At 37.6% G+C, this 22,843-nt stretch overlaps 3 protein-coding genes across 7 annotated transcripts; 2 read left to right on the top strand and 1 right to left on the bottom strand.

Moving 5' to 3' along the window:
• The first annotated feature begins 245 nt into the window (after nucleotides 1–245).
• On the top strand, nucleotides 246–16,799 carry LOC133838677 (ATP-binding cassette sub-family G member 1). 4 transcript variants are annotated; one of them, XM_062269874.1, is made up of 12 exons: nucleotides 246–386; nucleotides 830–870; nucleotides 930–1,056; nucleotides 12,336–12,625; nucleotides 13,590–13,735; nucleotides 13,922–14,160; nucleotides 14,236–14,579; nucleotides 15,428–15,596; nucleotides 15,661–15,761; nucleotides 15,827–15,982; nucleotides 16,049–16,257; nucleotides 16,319–16,799. In XM_062269874.1, exons 3-12 carry the CDS (start codon nucleotides 978–980, stop codon nucleotides 16,455–16,457), a joined length of 1,872 nt encoding a protein of 623 aa, XP_062125858.1. In that variant the 5' UTR covers nucleotides 246–386; nucleotides 830–870; nucleotides 930–977; the 3' UTR covers nucleotides 16,458–16,799. The 4 variants fall into 4 exon arrangements, with proteins under 4 accessions (XP_062125858.1, XP_062125853.1, XP_062125846.1 ...); XM_062269869.1 differs by lacking the exons at nucleotides 246–386; nucleotides 830–870; nucleotides 930–1,056 and adding exons at nucleotides 5,600–5,896; nucleotides 11,894–12,160; XM_062269862.1 differs by lacking the exons at nucleotides 246–386; nucleotides 830–870; nucleotides 930–1,056 and adding exons at nucleotides 5,600–5,904; nucleotides 11,894–12,160.
• Nucleotides 16,800–16,996: 197 nt separating this feature from the next.
• On the top strand, nucleotides 16,997–20,334 carry LOC133838661 (hepatocyte growth factor-regulated tyrosine kinase substrate). 2 transcript variants are annotated; one of them, XM_062269838.1, is made up of 5 exons: nucleotides 16,997–17,158; nucleotides 17,333–17,417; nucleotides 17,485–17,749; nucleotides 18,114–18,485; nucleotides 18,560–20,334. In XM_062269838.1, exons 1-5 carry the CDS (start codon nucleotides 17,128–17,130, stop codon nucleotides 20,030–20,032), a joined length of 2,226 nt encoding a protein of 741 aa, XP_062125822.1. In that variant the 5' UTR covers nucleotides 16,997–17,127; the 3' UTR covers nucleotides 20,033–20,334. The 2 variants fall into 2 exon arrangements, with proteins under 2 accessions (XP_062125822.1, XP_062125816.1); XM_062269832.1 differs by having other exon boundaries at nucleotides 18,114–18,491.
• A 381-nt stretch (nucleotides 20,335–20,715) lies between these two features.
• Nucleotides 20,716–22,698, bottom strand: LOC133838553 (uncharacterized). Its single transcript, XM_062269703.1, has 2 exons — nucleotides 22,301–22,698; nucleotides 20,716–21,843 (listed from the first exon to the last, which is right to left on the bottom strand). The coding sequence occupies exons 1-2, from the start codon at nucleotides 22,616–22,618 to the stop codon at nucleotides 20,761–20,763; spliced, it is 1,401 nt and encodes a 466-aa protein (XP_062125687.1). The 5' UTR covers nucleotides 22,619–22,698; the 3' UTR covers nucleotides 20,716–20,760.
• Between the last annotated feature and the right edge of the window lie 145 nt (nucleotides 22,699–22,843).

Raw genomic sequence — 22,843 nt, 5'->3', positions numbered from 1 at the left:
ACATTTGTTATGTGATCGCACTTGTTTCTTCGATTGCCATTTCAACTAATTTTTTTTTTTATTATAGCTAAACTTGCTTGAGCCTTTCATCGCGAGCCTGAGCTGAGCACCGAGGTTAAATTTAATCGCCAGCTGTAAAATTAATTCCAACTAGTAATTAAAAACGCTAAACAGTCCAGGTCTGGCAGCACAGCAGCCGCAGTAGTTGCGCCCACAGCGTTGGATAAAAATTATTTTTTTTGCAGTCTCGTGGAACACTTCAAATGATTCGGTAGCAAAACTTCAATTTGAAATCTGAAACCCAAGCTGATAAAATCGGAATAAAAACTGTCTTTCGAATCAATTGTTCACAACTCAATTTACGAAAAGCAGTTTCGAATTTATTGGTTAGTAAATTGTTGATTTTAAGATTGGAATACTGTTGTTAAGTACAACAGAAAATATGAAATAAAAGAGTGCTTTAGTTGATAACAGAAGAGCACGAAATCTACAAAAAAGTGTATAAATGTTTAAACATCTTTGAAAGCACGAAATATTATAGATGATTCAATTCATGTGATCATCACACAGCATAATGATAACCAAAGGTTTTCAGATTGTTCAGTTCAACACCCGAGAACATTTCTTGGCGTCACCACATTTGCACCCAAAAAGTTTCCGAACTTCAAGTACGCCAAATGATAAACCTATGACCTTTCCACATTAGATGCTCACGCGATTCTCTAGCTTTTAATTGAGATTAAAAATATTAATTTAAACATTTCAGAGAACTCTAAAATTTGTTTAATGTATAATATATAATATGAAAATATTTTATTTAAATAAACAGGCAAGAGGTTACTTAATGCTTTCGCATATTACGCAGCTCAGGTGAGTTATGTTGGCCATAAAACACCTTTTACGAAATGATCTCAACATGTCTTTAATAGGCACTTAATAAACGACTCTTTTGAGGAACAAGTTATTCAAGGATTACAATGAAGAGGTCACCGGGGTATTATGCGCCCCAAATTCGCTTCGAGAATCTCTGCTATGAGGTAGTGGATAAATCGAAAGGTAAGTGAACTGTTGTGCATCAATTACAAATCCATTAAAGATCGTAACATTTGCCAAAAACGTGACTAGCATGCGAATATATTGTAGAATAGAATATAGAATAATAAGTGATAGTTCTTTAGCCTACATTAGAATTATCCCCACGTATTCGTAATTGAATCGTCGTCGTGCTCCTAACTCATCCATAACAAACATGAACACATGAACATGAACGCCTCGACACCAGAACGCACTCATTAGACATTTAAACAGACATGAAAAGTGCCCTCATTTGACACTCGATAAGGCAGTTAAGTTTACGCTTCGAGACGTTGAAAAAGTAAAAGTGATGCGAACAAATTCTCAAGCGGAAACACTGTTTATAGTAAATGATATCTATCTCCCTCTTTCTCTCTCTATCTCCCTCTTTGTCTGTAGGCTATAAATCACAATGTGTGTGCTCTAATTTATCGGGTGAACACACATTAAACTTGTTTATATTACCCGTTTACAAAAGTTTTCAATGAATTCTCAAAAAAATAGAAATACAAGGCATACAAGCTAAAAATATTTGACAGTGTTGTAAAGGAAGCAATTAATTGGACTACGAGGTTTTGACCTTTGCAGATGTATTATCTGCTGTATTATTTTAAATTGTAATTAAAGTAAAGTTAATGATTCTACACAAAGTCTTATTAAAATTCCATTCTTATGTTATAGGTAATCTTTTGATTTTCTAATTTTAGAAAAAAAGCTTGTCAGTGTTGTAAAGGGCTTTTAGTTTTTAAAATTGACGTTGATAGATATTATCAATGGTATTATTCGAAGTTACATTAATGTAGTAAAATTATGGCTTCTAAGCAAAACCTTTTTAAAATTTATTATTTCTTGGAAAATACTTTAGAAATACTTGTAAAGGGCTTTTAGTTTTTAGAATTGACCTTTACATTATTTTAATTAAAATTCAAGTCGTAAAGTTATTTCTATTCAAATATAAAACTTTTGGTATTCTAATTTTTAATTGGCTTTTTAAAATGTTTGTCAGTTTGTCATTATCAGATCATTCGTCAAAGCTACTGAATTAAATCATTAAACGGTTTGCCTTGCCGAGCCCCTGAATTGTGTTCACTCAGCTGTCTAGCTGCTGTCCTCTAGCATGTTTAGTTTCCATATTATATAGTCACTATATTCACTATGAACCGCATAAATCATAAAACAAAATGAACAAATTGTTGCGGATTGTATTTTCAGAAGATGCTCATGGCTATAATGAATGATAATAAGTTCGCAAGTTGTGCAAGTTCAACTTGAAATAAGTGAGCAAAAAAAAAACTAAGTGGAACTGTGTGATCTGTCAGATTTGTGGTTTGTGATTTTTGATGGGATTGATATACAGTTCAATGGATTGTTATACAGTTGTGTGTTGAAATCGCGAGTTCACTCAACTGTAACTGACAATCGTGACGACATTTCGCTTCGCTTTTTGAACGCTTCCAGCGCTCCCCCGCAGCCGAAAGCCGGCTAAAATAGCAGTAAGATACAAGAGAGAGACAGAGATAGAGAGAGAGGTGGCGAGTATCATATTTATTGTGGCTAACAGCCGCATCCAAAGCCAAAGCCTGTTAGTATCGCAGTTGTTGCGTTGTTTGATTACTATGCAAAGAAGGCCAGCCGGTTGTTATCTCGTTGTTGTTTTGGGAAGTCGAAAACATTTGTTGTTGCTTCTCTCTCTCTCTCTCTCACCCTGTCTCTGTCTCTGTCTACTTCTGCAGTGTTCGATGCTCGCTGTTCGGTGTTCGGTTTCAATGTCAATGTCAAAAGCGTTTCCGATCGCATGTTTGTATCAAGCACGCAGTGAAATTTGCCGCCTTTATTCCGAGTTGTAGATGCTATGCTTTTAGTATTGTTTATATTTAATAAGCCACACACACGCATGCACAATTTTATATATAGCAAATTTTGAGCAATTTGAAATATGTAATCAATCACATTCAGTTGGAAACACTTTTCCTATTTTATCCAGAAATATTTAATAATAATCTGCTGTTAATTTGCATCGATTTTTCTAAGCATTGTGAATAATGATTTGAAATTAAACTCAATTATCAATCGATCTACAATATTTCCCAGCACTTACCACTTAATTCTAGACTTTTATTAACTGCTAAATAACACTTAATCGGCAGCAATTATTAACATATAAAAAACTAATAAATATTCCTGAATTATACAACTTTTTAAGTAGCTAGTTTCTAGAGCAATTCATCCAGAACTTTCTGCAACTAAAGTTGAAAAGTGAAACTAAAAGAGCATACCAATTTTAAATACCGCAAAAATACTCTAAATATCACATTAATTGCTCATAAAAATACTAAAAATACATAAAGTACTACATTTTAAGTAGTATTTCATTCAAAATATACCATAAATTGCAAAATATACTAGATTGTCAGACAAAGAAAGTTTCAGTACATGTCATGGAGGCACAAAGATAAAAATACTCTTTTGAAAACTAACTTAGTACCCTAAGAAATTCCAGTTACATAGCCAATTAAACTGTAAAACAAAGTGAACAGTTCAAAGTACTAGACAAAGGGTCGATTAAAGTTCAACTAGCAACCAAGCTATCACATTATGAAAATTCAATATTCGTACTCGCAAAGAGCTGCGCATAATAAATTCCATTATGTAGGACTTGGAATATTCGTTTTGGCATTATCTATCAAAGGGTTGAGTATATTAAACATTTAATTATGTTCTCTTGTTCGCTGTGATGTTGATAAGATAACTCGAAATTAATATAATGGAAGCACACACACACTCACACTCACATACTTGGAGATAAGATCGTATAATAAATTAGCTGACAATATTTGAGCGTCATTCGAAAGCCATTAGCTTTATTAATCAGATTCATGATGATAAACTCGATTCTCAAGCATGTTGCTGCTGCTGCTGCTCATCAATTGGTCTTTGAAGCGCACTAATATGCAATCAATATCTAAACACTCGGATTAACTTGATCTATCGAGTGTGTCCAAGGGTCGTCTGTGCAGCTAATTGTAATTCTTAAATGCACAATTAATGCAGCTGATTCAGAATATGAATCGTGCAAAGGCAAAGGTTCAACTGCAGATTATCATTCGAGACTGCGATCAATTAAATTAAATTGCTGATCGATTCTCTGGTTAACCGGAATAATAAATCTATCGAAATCGTTTCAGAATGTTGTCGCAGGCATTTGAAAATTGAGACAGTCACCACATATTGCATATAAGGAAAATACAACCGAAGCAGTTCTATAAATGTCAAAAGGGAATTTGAAAGCATGTTTGAAAATAAAGTATTTATTATTATACCCGCTACACATAAAGTAGCAGGGTATTATAACTTTGTGCCGGCAGAAAATGTTTATAACAGACAGAAGAGCTCCATAAAGTATATATATTTCTGATCAGCAGTCTGTCCGTCTGTCTGTCTGTCCGTATAAATACCTAAATCTCAAAGACTATAAGAGGCAATCTGGTATTTTTTTTAACGATGTACCAAATACAACCTTTGGTATATTTTTAGTATTTTAATCTATGGTATATTTTGAATGTGTTACTACATAAATATACTAAATATAATCTCTGGGACATCTTTAATATTTTTGGTATATTAATTTGGTATATTTTAAGAGTAATACCGCACTGTTTTACTTTTATTCAAAATGGCTATCGGGGTATCTCAAAGTCGAGCACACTCGACTGCAACTTTCTTACTTATTATATTTGATATAAAATCAAACATTTTTATTGAAAATAATAGCTAGAATCAGTATGGAAATTATTATCAATGCAAAAATGAAATGTTTTATTCAAAAATAATAGCTTGACTTAATATGAAAATGATCTAATGATAACATCGCTCAGTGAGCAATTAAAAACTGATTTCTTTGCGTTAATAAAATAAGTAGAGCAGCTGCACAGTTAATTGACCATGAAGGGAAATTGTTGATATTTCGTCACAAAGTTGCAAAATGAATTAGTTAATTGCTAACCAGTTGAACTTGTCTGCATTGTTCAATACAATTAACCAAATGAGACAGCGACGGGAGAATTCTAAATGCGAGAGAATTATAAACAAAAGAAAAACGGGCGCCTAAACATTTCTCTCTCTCTCTCTCTCGCTCGCTCGCTGTTTCTCTGTCCCTCTCTCTCGCTCTCCCACTCTATTGCATTTTGCGGCTGGGTATTTTTTCATCCATTTTATTCTTTTTATTAATAAACATTAGAAAACAATGAAAGAAACCACTGAGCGAGCGCAACGGTTCAGTTCTCTCTCTCTCTCTCGATTGAAAACTGAGATATCCAGTCGCATAGTATAGAGTACACTTTGAGTACTATATGTTTTTCGTGTATTATATGCGATATCAGAGAACCCGCCGCAATGCTTCAGAAACTATTTTGCGCGAGTTCCGTTCCGTTGCGACGTCGCGATGTCGACGCTGCTTTGACTGAAAGTCGACCCAGTCAGTCTCAGTTTTTCGACTCAGTCTCGCGCCGCATTTCGAGCGATTCGGAAGTGTGTTTTTTTGTATTTCGAGAAACATAATTTGAAATTGACAGCCAAAAAAACTAACCAAACCAAAAAAACAGAGACAGAAACTCATATATATTCATTCATATGTATATATATTCGAGAAGTCGCTGCGCGTGTTACAAATCCAAAATATATTTCGCATAATATATGTACCACGATATCTAGAGATACAGACATATGTGTTGTGTGTTCTTCGCTCGACTTTATAAATAACAAAAAAGAAACCCTCTGCATCTCGGTTCGTGTTGTTTCGTCAGAAGAATCGAAAGAAACAAGTGTACGACGGTATTGAAAGTAGGAAGTGAATACATATTTTATTGTATTTGTGAATAATTATGAATAAATACATTTAGGCGCATTTTTAGATCGAGTTCAATTGAATTGAATTGAAACGAATTGAATGTTTGTATTCGTGTGTGTGTGTGTGTGTGTGTGTGTGTGTCAAGTGCAAGTGTTTGCTGGTGCCGCTGAGTCGTTCAACAAGTTGCCAAGTTGCTATTAATATGCAAAACTCAATTGAACTATTTGTAACTTTGCTTTCAATTTGGGGTTCTTTCATTTCATTTCTTCTTCTTCTTCTTCTTCGCTGGCTGGCCCCCTTCCATGAAATCATATTGTAGCACTTGTGTGCCACATTCTTTGTAGATCAAAGTTCAGCATTTGCTGGGATACACATATCATATGATGATGATGATGATAATGATATTTGCACATATTACGCATACGCCACATGCGCCAGCCAGATGGCATGGCTCATTGTTTTACCAACCGCAATTAAATTCTCTCACACAGAATAGCGTAGTTTTCATATTCGTTGCGATTTTAATGAGTCTCCTTCTGGGCGAAGAAAGCATATTTATTTACATTTTATTAGCCCTAGCGATTATTGTTGCCAAATCGCGTTGATGATGATATCACCCCACATACTCGTAGTCCACACATAGTTCTCCCCCGACAGTCATCATCATGGCCAACATCAACATCAGCATTGTTGTCATTGAGGGCTACAACAATGTGCGGGACAACAAACAAGCGTCAACATACTCAGAGACTCGAGGGCGTGGAAAACTACAATTTGTAATGCAATACTCTCCACTCCGCTCCGCTCCGGTTTGCATACAGTCCAATATACTATAGTATACATATATATGGTATGAGGGTATATAGACCAGACGTCGCATATACTATAATACCATCCATAGATACATTCTGCCATAGACAACGTGCGTGTGCGGGTGGAAAAAAACAGAAGAAAGTGAACTATTTATAGTATTTCAGACGCTTCCCTTTTCTAGCGCTTATCTTTCAGATACAATTTACTTATCGGACGTTGCCAAAATGAGTCAAAAGGTTCTCTGTGTGTATGTGTGTGTTCTAGGGTTGGGCTCAGAGCAACCTGTTGCTCCAGTTATTATTTACATTTACGTGTACCTTAGGCAAACAAACAGTTTAGCGGGAATTTTTCTTTTTTTTATTGTGCTTGCCTTACTAATTGGCAAATTAATATGTGCCCTCTGTACGCTATTTAATTACGGCCCTAAGCAATTAAATAGCCACTCGAGCGGGGAAGGGGAGGAGGAAAAGGGCTACGATCTGTCATCAAAATATCTTACCCAAGACAAACTTGATGAACATTGTTGACAATAATTGGAAGTGGATTAAATTGAACTATTTAGTGTTCTCAGTTTTATATCTCAGATTATATTCGTTTAAATTTATTGATTTTTATGGTCTACTTGACACAAATTGCCCGCTTGTCGACTTAATTTAAATTTAAATTTGGGTGTTTATTCAACACTTCGAGCCAAGAACTTGTGGCGCAACTTTTGTTTTCAAAAATATGAAAAACTGATTGCGCAGGGTCGTTGATCGCTCCAAAATTGCAAACGCTTACAGAATGCGACTATAAAAGAGAATATCAAAAATATAAAACACGATCGTTTAGAGTTGTAACTGCGTTTTATATACATATATAGTATAGAAGGGTATTACGATTCCTACAAATTAGGGGTCTGCTTTGGCTGACAATCTGTTATATTGCACACTTTATGGTACATTTTGAATGTAGCAAATACAACTTTTGGTATATATTTAGTATTTTATATGGTATATTAATTCGGTATATTTTCAAATACTTCTGTACGAAGAATCTGGTATATTTTAATGTAGTATAATATCGATATACCAAATGTAGCTATCGGTATATTTTTAGTATTTTTGTGGTATAATAAATTGATATATTTTAAAATGAATACCGCACAGTTTTATAGGAAATACTTTTGCATGAACAATATTTTGCACTGCCAATAAACCATATTATAAATGTTTGGTATATATGTATCACACAGTCGATTTTTGTTGCGATTGTGCAAGCAAATACAAAAGTTGACAAACTACTTTGTTGCAATGCAGGCTGAGAAGCTTCTACTGATAAGATACTTGTTTATTTAATGAATATGTAGAATAACAGTAATTACACGCTTTGGTGAACTAACCAACAGATTTTTTGTTATCTAACTGATGACTAAACAGAAGCTCAACTCACGTGTCAGCATCTCACTCGGAATATTTCAATCGTATTCGTATTCTATTCAGATGAGTGTATTCTCTCCTACAACCTTGACGCTTGATAGAACCACAATGCGATGATTATAATAATGCTCGCACTGAGATTATGATTTGTTTAAGTGCCTCGAGCTAGCTCGTAAAAATCTGTCTGATATTAAACACATTTCTTCTCGGCATTTTTTGGCTGTGTTTACACCAACTTCTTCTGTTTATGCCAGCACAATAAAAAAATGTTGTTTAATCTTCAGTCTTCGGCATCAATCTGCAGAGCAAATTTCATAGCCCAAGGCACGATCAAAAAAAGTAATGTTTATTAAATAGATATTACTTTGGATTTTGTAAATATTTTAAATTCATTTCCAACTACACATTTGAAATTGAAAATTCATTCAATATTAATGGTTGGTGATGTTTCTTCTAACAAAATCTCATTAAATACATCAGATTAATGGCATGAATTGTGGAAAATTTCCCAAAAATGCGAAACGCTTTAATAGCGGAAATTCCACAGAAGCCAAAAAACAACAGAAATTGCCATATGGTATATCATATCTGTTGTTGGTCGAGTTAACTAGAACTTGAAAGTTAATATCGTAAAGATGATGGCCTGTAATTATTTCATAGTGTGGCACAGACAAGTGTCTGGGGATTGTGAGAACAAGTACCTTCAGTTACGTTGAATGTTATTACAATTTAGTTTAATTGATGGCAAGTGGAATGTTTCCTCCTCCTCCTCCTCCCCTTCCCAATATATGTATATAACCCTTAACCTGTGGTCAAGTGTTTGCGTTCCCAAGGTTCAAATTGCATTTGATATATTGAACGACCTGCGGTTCAACCCAAACAGCTGAAGGACAGTGCACATTATTCATTGACAAAGTGAGAACTGGGATAGGCTGTCCTCAATGCAACTCGCACTTATTGTTTCCATCAATGACAGACTTTTGAAAGGCTTGTCGCAAAAAAGGCGAGAATACGCGTTATAATCATAATGATAATAACAACCTCTTTGAGCCATTAATTCAATGGTCACGTAGTAATAAAAATATTCTAAAGCCAGTCTCTCTGAGGCTGCGGGAATTTCATTGCGCAAACCTATAGAGAGAGACAGACAGAGAGAGAGAGAGACAACAAACACAAACTGTAAAAAGCAAATGCAAAAAGCTAAAGCAAGAAAATGCCAACAGCGGGGTTAGCCAGGTCTACTTCAGATTCACTTTTCGCGTTTTCAACTTCGACGGTCGCAGCAACGAACCGTCGACAATTAAGCGCTACTTAAACAGGTGTTGCTACCTCTTGGCTGCTTGTTGGTTGCAGCAACCGCGACGCCAACAACAACATTAGCAACAACAACGCACTTGACGGTTCTCTGACTGTATTCTGGCCATTTTCAGCTATTTTTGTTGATGTATTTTTTTTTTGTTGAGTTTCGCAATTTGTGCCATTTATTGTCAATGTTTGATTTCTATTTGACAACAATTAACAAATGTCATTATTCTTTGCTCGCTCGCTCAAGTTGTTTGATTCTTTTTTATCTCAAGTCTTTTGTTTTTTATCTGATCTTTGCTCTTTGCTCTTTGCTGTCTTGTCCAATTCTTCGCCATCTTCAGTGCCGCCTCTTCAGCTTCCTCTTCGATGCGGTAAATTTTTAATTACCTTTGCCAAAGTTGCTCAGCTATTGAAGACAGCTCCACATCGCTGATTTATAATAACTACTTCGAGAACAACTCTTCAATTGATTAAATCTTTTATTTTAAGTTGAAATTTATACAAATTATACAACATTTCTTATACTCCCCAAAAATTCCTTTCATTTAATTTTATAATAAGAATCTATTGTTTCGATCAGAACCAGAATCTTACAAACCCTCACTTCACCGTCGCCCCAAAAATAAAAACAAGTGCTAAAATCAACAACCTACTTTCTGACGTCAACGCAATGAGGGTTTAAAGTAGAGCGTCGATAAATTGAAACTAAATGAATACTGCAAAATATGGATATATTAAAAAAGACTAGAAATTATAAATGGGAAGTTATTCTAAGAAGTTTAATTATACATAATAATTCCACTTAAAGCAATCAGAAATCGACAATAACAATTAGTATTTAAAACTGGACATCGCTTAATGAAAGAATTAAAAAGTAATCTTGAAAATACAAAAAAATATAGCAGAGTTTTTAAATGAGAAGTTGTTCACATTTTAAGCTCTTTTTAAAGAGAGTAAAATTACTATTTTGTACTTATTTTATAATAGCTAAATTGAAAGTTTGTTAAAAAAGAAACCAAATAAATATTTTACAAATATGAAAATACTGGAAATCATTAATAGGAAGTTCTTTGCAGCTAACAAGAAATTCAACTCACATTTTAGATATTTAGAGATTACAGTATCGCAGTTCTTCACTTTATATGTATGTTAGTATTCCAATTAAAACAATCATAAATTTACAGAGACAATTAGTAATAAAGGTATTCAAAGAATGAACATTACAAAATATGAAAATACTAGAGAAATACTAGAAATTATAAATGAGAAGTTTTGCACACTTTAGGTTAACTCACAACAAAATCTTTAATTATCTTATTAATAAAGAGTGTAGAATTTGACTTTATTATTCCAATTAAGCCAATCATAAATCGAGAATGACAATTAGCGTATCATTAAGCGAGATAACAAACAAATAAACAAGAGCTTAGAAGAGAAGAAAAGTTCAATAGAGTCAAAGTGAATTCGGTGTTGTTCTATCGCCGAGAACAGACTTATCTTTATTTACACTTGATGTTTGTTTGCTAATGTTATTTACAGAATTCATAAAATACCCGAGGAATACGCATATCTCTTCTTTATTTGATGTTTTTTTTTTTTTCGTTTTTGGGGCCTCTTTCGGGAAGGTCGTTTGCTGTTATTGCTCTCTAGCTCCCTCTCTTTCTATGGGCCACTTCTTAATATTATTATTTTTTGTTTTATAATTATTATTACGACTCATTGTGGTTGTTGTTTTTCTGTTGTTGCTCATGATGACTGTTGATTCATAAGCTTAATGACTAGTTGTGTGTATGTGATTGTGTGTGCGTCAGTTCTTTTCGCCCAAAAATGTCTACGACCCAGGCTTAAACTTGAAAAATAAAATCAGATTTGTTTTTTTATTCACTCACTCGATTGTTGACTTTTCGGACGTCGCGACTACGCGTTTTGCATTGCCAAATTCCGATTCGATATGCTTGCCCTATTGTCATTGTTGTTATTTAATTTATTGGATTTTGTTTTGCTTTTTTATTCATCGCCCTCGGTAAGCGTCGCAGTCGCTGTCGCAGTCGGCGTCGACGTCGCTGTCTCAGTTGTTGCTTCTTCCGCAGTCGAAGTCGCAGTTAAATTCGTTGTTAGCAACAGCTGTTTCTCTGTCTCAATGCGACTCAATGGTTGAGCACTTTGTGCAATGGTTCAGCAGTTCATGATCTTGGCCAAAAAAGTTTTCGCTCCAATTACAGACAACAAGCTTCGTCTGGCTTCTGTCATAACTTTAATTTCCCTTTTTCTTGTCTTGTACAATATTTTTAGACGTTGTAATTAAACATTTATGTAAATGTGTTTGCCTTGAATAAGCCACTCAACAACAACAACAACTAATTGCAACGCAAGACTATCTTTTCGTTGCTTGTGCAACACACTCAAGCCATAAGCTAAAACAAATGTTTTTTTGCAGTAACCCAAGCGATCAAAAGAAATAAAAGCCAAGTATTAAACCAACTTAAGCAACAATTGCTAAACGAACTGAAAAAACGCTACAATTAAATAGAACAATCATAAGAAAAAATATTACGTATGCGCAGCGTAAACAAATAATATCCGAAAAGTAAATAAAACATAAATCGCACAATCATGGACACTAACAAACTGCTAAAGAACGTTTATGGCATCGATATACACTTTGAAGATCTCGTCTATCAGGTTAAAGAGCCTAAGAAAAAAGGTTTGTTTCTCGATTTATGCATAATTAATCTGAATATCTCACTCTTGAAATCTTCAACTGTATCTCATTAACCCACATATCACATATTTTGTGACTCTACATGAACTTTGCGTTGAACAATTCTTGAAATATATCTTTCATAACATTCATTTCATTGTTGTTCTTACATATGTAGAAAAAAAATCTGTGCTCAAGGGCATTACGGGCACATTCAAGTCCGGCGAACTGACAGCCATCATGGGTCCATCGGGTGCCGGCAAATCTAGTCTTATGAACATTCTCACTGGCCTCACCAAAACCGGCGTCTCGGGCACCATCGAGATCGGCAAGGCACGCAAATTGTGCGCCTACATCATGCAGGACGATCATTTCTATCCATTCTTCACTGTCGAGGAAACAATGCTGCTGGCAGCGGCCCTCAAAATATCCAACAAGTGTGTCAGCCTAAAGGAGAAGCGTGCTTTGGTAAGCGAAGAGCTTAGAAAAGCTTTGATGAAGTTTTTAATAGTTCAGAATAGCTTTGAAGATCGCAAAAAGTGAAGCCAGTTAAAAAGAATTGCGAGACAACAGCTAAGCGGGGAAAGAGATGGAAATGCATTTGAAAATTAATTAAGAAAAGATTTGAAAAGCATTTTGAAGGCTTTTATGATTAAGCACGATTCAAAGTACTACATTTTAGAAGAATTCGAATCATAAGAATTATTAAATTCTTCGCAAGGAATTAAATTAAAGTGCATTTGAAAATTAATGTTAGAAAGATTTTGAAGACTTTAAAGAAAACAGAAAACAATCCACCTTAGAAGATTGGCAAGCATAAACAGTAATAACATATCAACACAAAAAGCAATATTAAGAAGCTTTGAAAGCTCTTTCAAAGAAAACTATCAAAGCCCTTAAGCAAAAAGTAAACATGGGAAAATTGACATCAATTTTAAATAGCTAAAGAAATTTGTTATTAAATTCTTTTTACACTCTTTTTTAACAAGATAAATTTTACTTCAATTATTAGAACAGAAAACTTGATGACAATGATTTTAAACAGAAATTTGTTTTAACATCTTTATACCCTTTTTTTATACACAACTGTTTCATTTTGAACTTCAATAAATTAAATTTTTAGAACTTTATGAAGCTTTAATGAGCTTGATGTAAAAAGTTTAAGGAACTTGATCAGTACTTTCAACATACAAGCTTTGCAAGTAAACTTTAACTTGGCTTCGTTTAATGAAGAACTTTATGCAAGTCAAATGTAAACCAATTTTACAATTAACATTTAAATTTAATGCATGTATAGTATGTTAAAATGTCAACCACTTTTCCAATTAATAAATATCACTATTAGAAGCTTTCGAAGCATGTGATAGAGAGAAAAAGAGTACGTGTCAAATGTTGTAAAGCACTTTTCTAATTCAAACATTCAACTTTGCAGGTTGATCACTTGTTAAACACATTGAAGCTAACGAAAGCGAAACAAACCAGATGCTCGAAGCTGAGTGGCGGCCAGAAGAAACGTCTATCCATTGCCCTAGAGCTGATAGACAATCCAGCAGTGCTATTTTTAGACGAGCCCACAACGTAAGCAAATGCCACACAGACAGACATGTGTACATACATATAATATATAACAAACCATAAAAACCATATAAAGAGATGATGAATCCAAAACGAAACCAGTTGCGAAAAAAGAAAAAAAAAAAAAAAAACGAACATGTGCTAACCTTGAAATTGAAACCATTCCAACTGCCATTTACTGCTCCACAGCGGACTGGACAGCTCATCTTCCTTTGATACCATACAACTGTTGCGATCGCTGGCGAACGAGGGTCGAACCATTGTGTGCACAATCCATCAGCCATCGACCAACATTTACAATCTGTTCAACCTGATCTACGTGCTCAGCTCGGGTCAATGCACGTACCAGGGCACGCCCCAGAATACGGTGATGTTTCTCAAGACGATCGGACTCGAATGTCCCGCCTATCACAATCCAGCTGATTTCTGTAAGTACATCTTCCCCTCCCATCCCCACCTGACACTCTCACAAAGCAATGTCACTTCATTGTCTCTCATCACAGTGCTGGAGTGTGTGAATGGTGACTTTGAGGATCACACGCAGGCTTTAACCGAATGCGCCAAGGACACGCGCTGGCGATACGATCAGCAGCTGATGCAAGCGGACGACGTTGAGCCACCAACTGAGGCGCAAGTTGCCAAGTTCAATGAATCCCAATCCCAATCTCAATCGCAAGCGCAAGCCCAATCCCCCAGCCAAGGGCAGCAGACGACGTCGCAGCCCAAAGTGCAGCTGCAGAGCATGGAGTCGACAAAGGAGCTCGTTAAGCACACCTATCCGCCGCCTGAATGGATGCGACTCTGGCTGCTAATTGGACGCTGTCATCTGCAGTTCTTCCGCGATTGGGTAAGATAAGACACACAGAGAGAACACGTAGGAAAGCTACAGTCGAATGTGCTCGACTGTGAGATTTCAGTTACCCATAGTGAATAATTGAAATATACCAAATAAATAGACATGAAAATACTAAAAATATACTGAACTCTGCGTTCGGTATATTATTATACTGAATTCAAATTAAATATCCCTATTTAATTTCTAAAAATATACCAAACTCTATATTTGGTATATTAAAATACTATATTCAGAATATACTATAGAGTACATAATATACCAGATCAGTCAAAGCAACCGAAGTAAGTGTGCGTTTTTCCCTATAATTTTTATCTGATTGCAACCTTTTTTGAGTATCATATATACTATACTTAACATATAATTGTGTGTACCAAAAATCTATCTTTAAATTACGCTTGCTATTCGATTTTCTTTAATTTGCGGAAGCGAAAACGGGACCCAAAAGTTTTAGAAAAATTTCTTATTCAAGTTTCACCAATTTGGGAATAAATTTCTTTTTAATGAAAAACATTCAAAATACAAGAATACATTTCTAAATCTAACCAAAAGCGCAAAATCCGAAAGCAATACCAAAATTCCTGACAACATTCTCGATTGCAAATTTTGTTCTTAATTTGAACACAAAATTTAAACGAGAGCACAAAATCTAAAACGTGACTTTAAATTTGTTCCTAAAAGAGTAAAATAACTATAAATATGCATATATTTATTTTTAATTTAAATGCTTTAGAACCGGTTTATAGAAACGTGCACTATTTAGTTATTTAATTTAAATACTCAAGTCTCATTTTTAGAACTTCATTAACATTTGAAATATTTCCTTTCTGTTTCTCTGACAGACCTTGACCTATTTGAAGCTGGGCATGCACATTCTGAGCGCTGTGATGATCGGACTCTTCTTTGGCGATTCGGGCATCAATGCGACTAAACAAATCTCTAATGTGGGCATGATCATGATACACTGTGTTTATCTCTGGTACACGACTATAATGCCTGGAATCTTGCGCTGTAAGCGGATTGAAATCTTTCTTTAGCTGCCTCTCTTTGCTTAGCTGTTGCTGATTGATTGCAGATCCATTGGAGATTGAGATCATCAAGAAGGAAACGTTCAACAATTGGTACAAACTAAGAACCTACTATGTGGCCACAATGATAACATCCACACCAGTGCATGTAAGTATTCCCAGAGAAACTTGCTCACCAACTACAAAGCTAATCTATTTCCCCTCTACGCTCAGATCATCTTCTCCACGGTCTATATAACAATTGGATATATGATGACTGATCAGCCAGTGGAAATGGATCGATTTGTCAAGTATCTGCTGACTGCGGTTGTGGTAACAATATGCGCCGATGGCTTGGGTGTTTTCCTCGGCACTATTCTCAATCCAGTGGTAAGTATAATCCCAACTAAACTAAAGTGCAATATAATTAATTTTATTTACTCTCTCTTTTCTTAGAATGGCACATTTGTTGGCGCCGTGTCTACGTGCTTTATGCTCATGTTCTCGGGTTTCCTCATCCTGCTGACCCACATACCAAAAGCTTTGCATTTTATTGCTGCCCTCTCACCACTGCGCTATGCCTTGGAGAATATGGTAATCTCGTTGTATGGCAACCATCGTGACAAGTTGGTCTGCCCCTCCGAAGAGTTCTACTGTCATTTCAAGTGAGCTTCCATTTATATCGAAACTGCAAATATAAGTTTTTAATCGCTATTTCATTTACAGAAATGCCATCACAGTGCTGAAACAATTTGGCATGGAACACAGCGATTTTGGCTACAACATCATGATGATTCTGGCCCAAATAACGCTATTCAAGATCTTGGCGTACTTCACGCTCAAGCGTAAAGTCAAGTCGGGTTAATTTGGGGGGAAATTGCCTAGCACACGAGTATTTGAGCTTAATATAAATTGAATGTGATTTTATGTTACTTATCGCTTAGTGAACTTATCAAGTGAACTATATTTTACATCGGCGTGTGATACTTTAACTAATGCTAAATGTGGCATACACATATTGTAGGCATAGCGAATATACAAATATGTAGTTTTTATATGGTTATACACTTTCATATGCATGTACATACATTTATAGGACTATACATAATGTATATATGTCATTTGGCTAGTTTTTGTCTTATTGTTTTAACTAGATTTTAGTAAGAATTTTTATGTGCGTACGAATAAAATGGAAATGTTATAAAAACTGAGTTGTCTTTTATTTAACGTCGTAATGAACAGATTCAAATTTTGCGCTTGCAGTATTTAAATACTAAAAGTTGGTGCGCGATGCATTGCGGTGATTGCAGCCCTGGGTAGAATCGATATACAATTTATCAACTGCGTTTATCGCTTGCCACCACATTAGACTAGCCCGGTGTGTAAGGTATATTTTGGAATTGAACGTATGGTCACACTGCAACCAGACAGCAGCAGCTTTTAAGCAGAAGCAAAATATACATAAAGAAAACACAATTGAAACTTTTATCAAGTTAGAATTTAGAGCAAAATAACGAGTGTAAAACAATTAGAAAATGTTTCGCTCTACTTTCGATCGAAATCTGGGTAAGTGACGCACGCAAGAAATCAGTTAAACAAGCACAAAGTGCAACAAAATGACTCATCGATTAAACTACATAAGCAGAAGTAAAGAAAAAAACAACGCAACAAAAAAAGGCGAATGAACCTCAAACGCAGTTAAAAAAAAAGAGATTACAATAATACTACGTATTTTTGCAGAGAACGCAACCAGCCATTTGCGCTTGGAACCCGACTGGCCATCCATACTCTTGATCTGCGATGAAATCAATCAGAAAGATGTCACGTAAGCTTGTCTTCCAACTGGGTAAAAGCAAAAGTCACTCTAAACTAATTAAATTACTCAATTGCAGCCCAAAAAATGCCTTTGCTGCTATTAAGAAGAAAATGAACTCGCCCAATCCGCACTCGGCATGCTACTCGCTACTGGTGCTCGAGAGCATTGTGAAGAACTGCGGAGCTCCGGTGCACGACGAAGTGTTCACCAAGGAGAACTGCGAGATGTTTAGCAGTTTCCTGGAGCAGACGCCGCACGAGAATGTGCGTCAGAAAATGCTGGAACTAGTCCAAACATGGGCGTACGCTTTTCGTTCCATGGACAAATATCAGGCGATTAAGGTAACTAAGTGTTCCCTCAAAGGACTTCCCCGAATTTCTGTTCCCATTCCTCTCAAAAGGAAAAGGGCTGTATTAAGTATATGTAGCATAAGTGCTTGATCAGTGATAGCTTATAGTTATGTTCATCTATCTGTCTAGATTAATCAGGCGATTAAGGTAACTTAAGTGTTTCGTCAAGGGAATTCCCCAAGTTTTTGTTTTTATACCATTTCTAAAGAGAGCGAAAACGGCAGTGACAGCTTATAGTCATGTTTATCTATCCCCCTAGATCGGCGGAAGTTCTTAACGAGCAGAAACTCTTTGATTTGAACAATACTTTTGTTGTACCCCTTAAAAATACTAAAACTCCACTTTCTCTTCACAGGACACTATGACCATTTTGAAGGCCAAGGGACACACGTTCCCAGAGCTCAAGGAGGCGGATGCCATGTTCACCGCCGACACGGCGCCCAACTGGGCAGATGGCAAGGTGTGTCATCGGTGTCGTGCCGAGTTCACATTCACCAATCGCAAGCATCACTGCCGCAACTGCGGTCAGGTATTTTGTGGCCAGTGCACGGGTAAACAGTGCCCACTGCCCAAGTATGGTATCGAGAAGGACGTGCGTGTGTGCGACGGCTGCTTCATGGCGTTGCAACGTCCAGCTGGTGCAGCTTCTGGCAAGACGAGCTCAACGCGAGTGGCTGGAGATTCGGATCTGCCTGCGGAATATTTGAACAGCTCGCTGTCACAACAGGTGCAGGTTGGTTGTCTTATTGGTGGCCACGGCAAAATTAAATTAAATCTCTTTCGAATTGTTGTTTCTAACAGACGCCAGCGCGCAAAAGCGAACAGGAGTTGAAGGAGGAGGAGGAACTGAACTTGGCGCTGGCTCTTAGCCAGTCGGAGGCGGAGCAAAAGAAGCAGCAACCGATTAGCTATCGCATGCAGCAACGTTCTCCCAGCCCCGAGGCACCGCCAGTTCAAGCCCAAGTCGCTGTGCAACAGCAGCAGCAAGAGGAAAGCAATCCCGACTTGGCCAAGTACTTGAATCGCAGCTACTGGGAGCAGCGCAAGATAAGCGAATCCTCGGTCATGGCCAGCCCCTCGGCACCTAGTCCTATGCCACCTACACCGCAACCCCAACAGCAACTGCCACAACTGCTGCAGCAAGCACAGCAAATGCTGCCAGCCAAGACCGCCGATGAGTTGCAGATCGACGAGTTTGCCGCCAACATGCGTATCCAGGTCGAGATCTTTGTGAACCGCATGAAATCGAATTCGAGTCGTGGTCGCAGCATCTCCAACGATTCCTCGGTGCAGACGCTCTTCATGACGCTGACCTCGCTGCACTCGCAACAGCTCAGCTACATCAAGGAGCTGGACGACAAACGCATGTGGTACGAGCAGCTGCAGGATAAGCTCGCTCAGATCAAGGATTCGCGTGCAGCGTTGGATGTGCTCCGTCAGGAGCACGTGGAGAAGTTGCGTCGCATTGCCGAGGAGCAGGAGCGACAGCGTCAACTGCAGATGGCTCAGAAGCTTGAGATAATGCGCAAGAAGAAGCAAGAGTATTTGGACTATCAACGTCAGCTGGCGCTGCAGCGCATCCAGGAGCAGGAACGCGAAATGCAGCTGCGCCAGGAGCAGCAGAAGGCGCAGTATTTGATGGGCCAGCAGACAGCTCCATATCCCTACATGGCGGCGCCTCACGGTTCGCCCTCGCATCAATTGAACAACGTTTACAATCCGTATGCGGCAGCTGGCGGCTTTGCCGCTGCTCCGAATGGACAATTTGCGGGAGGGATTGCGCCTCCTGGCATGTACATGATGCAACCCGACAATCCGTATCCCAATCCCGGACAGGCTAATGCAATGATGCAGCAGCTGCCGCCGCAACAGCAACCTCAAGCGCCGCTGCAGCAGTCCCTACAACAGCCACAGTCCCATCAGCAACCACCTCAGTCCCTTCAGCAACCACCGCAATCCCTACAACAGCCACCGCAACCTATTCAGCAACCCCAACCCCATCTGGCTCACGTCATGTTGCAGCAACAGCAAATGGTTCAAACTCATTCGCCACTCGCCAACACTCAAGCTCCGCCGCAACAACAACAACTGCCTCCACAAGCAGCTGCTCCACCACCACAGCAACAACAACAACAGCACGCAGTCTCAGCTCCACCTCAAGCTATCGAAGCCCAGGTTCAAGCTGTGGCTGCCGCGCCAGCTCCACCGCAAAACGAACCCGAACCCGTCAAGGCAACTGAACCTGCCACCGCGGAGCTCATCAGCTTTGATTAGAACATATTTTTTTGTTGAAACGTTAAACAATTAGATCGAGATCTTATTCTAACCCGCATGTTATTCCAAAAAACTATATTATATTATATTATGTATTTGTGAACGTAGTCAAAAACAAAATCCGACCTGCTTCTGAATTTTTTGAGCAAAATTAGACAAAAGACTAACGTTAGAGAACTGGATTTAATCCTTTGAAAGCAATTCCCAAACTATGAAAATATGAACGGGTCTGGAGCATAGATAATAATCGACTTTCGACTACTTTAAAGCATTTTAATTAAATAAATTTATCAATAAACAAACAGACGCTTGCTGTTTTTAGAGAAATGAGGGATTACGAAGGATTTGAAAATGAAAGTTAGGAATTTCTTTGAAAATAATTGAACTAATCACAATTAACTGCGCAATTATTTTTCGATCTTTTTTATCTGTTCAGATTGTAGCTCATAAAAATATTCATATTACCCCATGAATTATTGATGGAAAAGAAACATAAAATGAAGTAAATGCACTTACCCCTAAAAATGTAGATGAAGATGATCGAAAGAGGTGAATTCTGCTACTGATGAATACATATATCATGAATATATCAAACGATATCTGATGAATGTGATGTATGTATGTATACTGATGAATATATCAAACGATAACTGATGAACACGACGTACATACGTCTTAGACTCTTTGTTAACACACAATAAACACTACACTTTATTTCTCGATTAGAATTATCCTTTGGCATCCGACAAGGCAGCAACACCGGGAAGAATTTTGCCCTCGAGCAATTCGAGCGCAGCGCCGCCTCCGGTGGAAACATGTGACACTTTGTCGCTGCCTCCGAAATTCTTACACGCAGTCGCCGTGTCGCCACCGCCAACAATTGTTGTGGCTCCCGCTTCTGTGGCACAGACAATGGCCTGCAACATCGCTTTGGTGCCGCCAGCGAACTTTTCGTTCTCAAAGAGACCCGGCGGACCATTCCACACAATAGTTTTGGCCTCCATAATGGCCTTGCTGTACAGCTCAATGGTTTTATCGCCAATGTCCAAGCCCATAAAATCCTTGGGCACGCCTTGCTTGACATCAGCCAATTTGATCTCGCCGGGATCCTTATCGATTTTCTGAGCGCATTTAAAGTCAAGAGGCAACAAGATTTTGACATTCTTTTGCTTCGCTTTGCTCATCAGATCGTTGATCATCTTAGAGCCTTCTGCGTCGAACAACGATTTGCCAATCTCCATGTTGTTGATAATCTTGAGAAAGGTAAACGCCATGCCACCGGCCACAATCATTTGATCCACATTGTTCAGCAAATTGTTAATCAGAGGAATCTTGTCGGCAATCTTGGCGCCTCCCAGTATGGCCAGAAAGGGTTTCTTGGGATTGTCCAGAGCCTTGGCAAAGTACTCTAGCTCCTTGTCCAGCAAAAAGCCAGCTGCACGTACTTGGTAGCCTTCGCCCATCATTGAGCTGTGAGCACGATGCGCTGTGCCAAAGGCATCGTTCACATAGATGTCTGCCAGCTTGGACAACTTGCAGCGAAAGTCTTTCACTTTCTCTGCATCGACTTTGACCTTTTCGTCGCCTTGCTTAAAGCTGCCCGTTTCCTCGGCATGGAAACGCAGATTCTCCAGCAGCATGACAGCGCCTTTGGGCGGATTTTCTGCTGCTTCAAGAGCCATCGGGCTGACACAATCGTCTATAAAGCAGACTGGCCACTCCAGCAGCTTCTCCAGCTCCCTGGCTACGGGTGCCAATGAGAATTTCAGATCCTTTTTGCCTTCTGGACGGCCCAAATGGGAGGCAAGCACCTGTAATTGGGATTATATATATATAAGTAATAATATATAATATAATATATTTAAAGATTTATTTGAACAAACTGTAATATTAAATCATATATAATATATTTAAACATTTATTTAAACAAATTTAAATATTGAATCAGAGTATGAATTTTGTTTTTTTTTACTTTAGCATTTCGAAATAAAAGCTGCATATTTAACGTTTTTCTCAGTATTTTTTGAAAGTGCATAAGCACTAAGTGTAACCAGCGCAACGCAAGCATAATATACTTTCAAGCTTGCATAATGCACTTTCAAGCTGGACTGCATACGCAGCTCTGGGTACACTACAAAAAAATTTTAACGCACCAAAAAAAAAAATTCGCGCATTAAAAAAAAGTTCGCGCCTTTTATAACTTGTAAGTTCATCCGATCGTAATGAATATGTTTAGCGCTCATTGAACTTAAATGTATCATTACTTACCACAGACCTGCATTCCTTAAGCAGTACATACTGGATGGTCGGCAGTGCAGCCAAAATGCGTTGATTATTCGTTATCTTACCATCCTTCATCGGCACATTAAAATCTACTCGCATAAAAACGCGCTTATCGGCAACATCAACATTTTTAAGGCTTAGCTTCTTTGGCAGTTTAGTTTCGGTTTTCGGACAATCCGTTTTATCAGCAAAGTTGCGCAGCACCCGAAATTTGCAGCCATTCACAATAAATTTATTCTGAAGAGATCCATAGTTCACAATGGGTCCAATTGCAGCGCAGAGTCTCTGTTCCAAAACTAGCATGTTTAATATATTTAACACTTGATTTTTATAAGCAACGCAATCGATTGTAACACAAAAACAGTTATGTCATAGTAGCAATGATCTGTAGTTGATTTAAAGCACTTTAAATTCAATTTTCATCACACATCACGGTAAACGAATTAAACGCGGCAAAAATTTTCGCAACTGAACGTTTTGTTGGTGTGTGACCAGGCTGCAGTAATTGTTTTAATGCTAGTTGGTCTT

This window comes from Drosophila sulfurigaster, chromosome 2L (genome assembly GCF_023558435.1).
Source record: "Drosophila sulfurigaster albostrigata strain 15112-1811.04 chromosome 2L, ASM2355843v2, whole genome shotgun sequence".
Taxonomy (NCBI): domain Eukaryota; kingdom Metazoa; phylum Arthropoda; class Insecta; order Diptera; family Drosophilidae; genus Drosophila; species Drosophila sulfurigaster.
The sequence above is the reverse complement of the archived record's forward strand: the minus strand, read 5'-3'. Positions and strand labels throughout refer to the sequence as shown.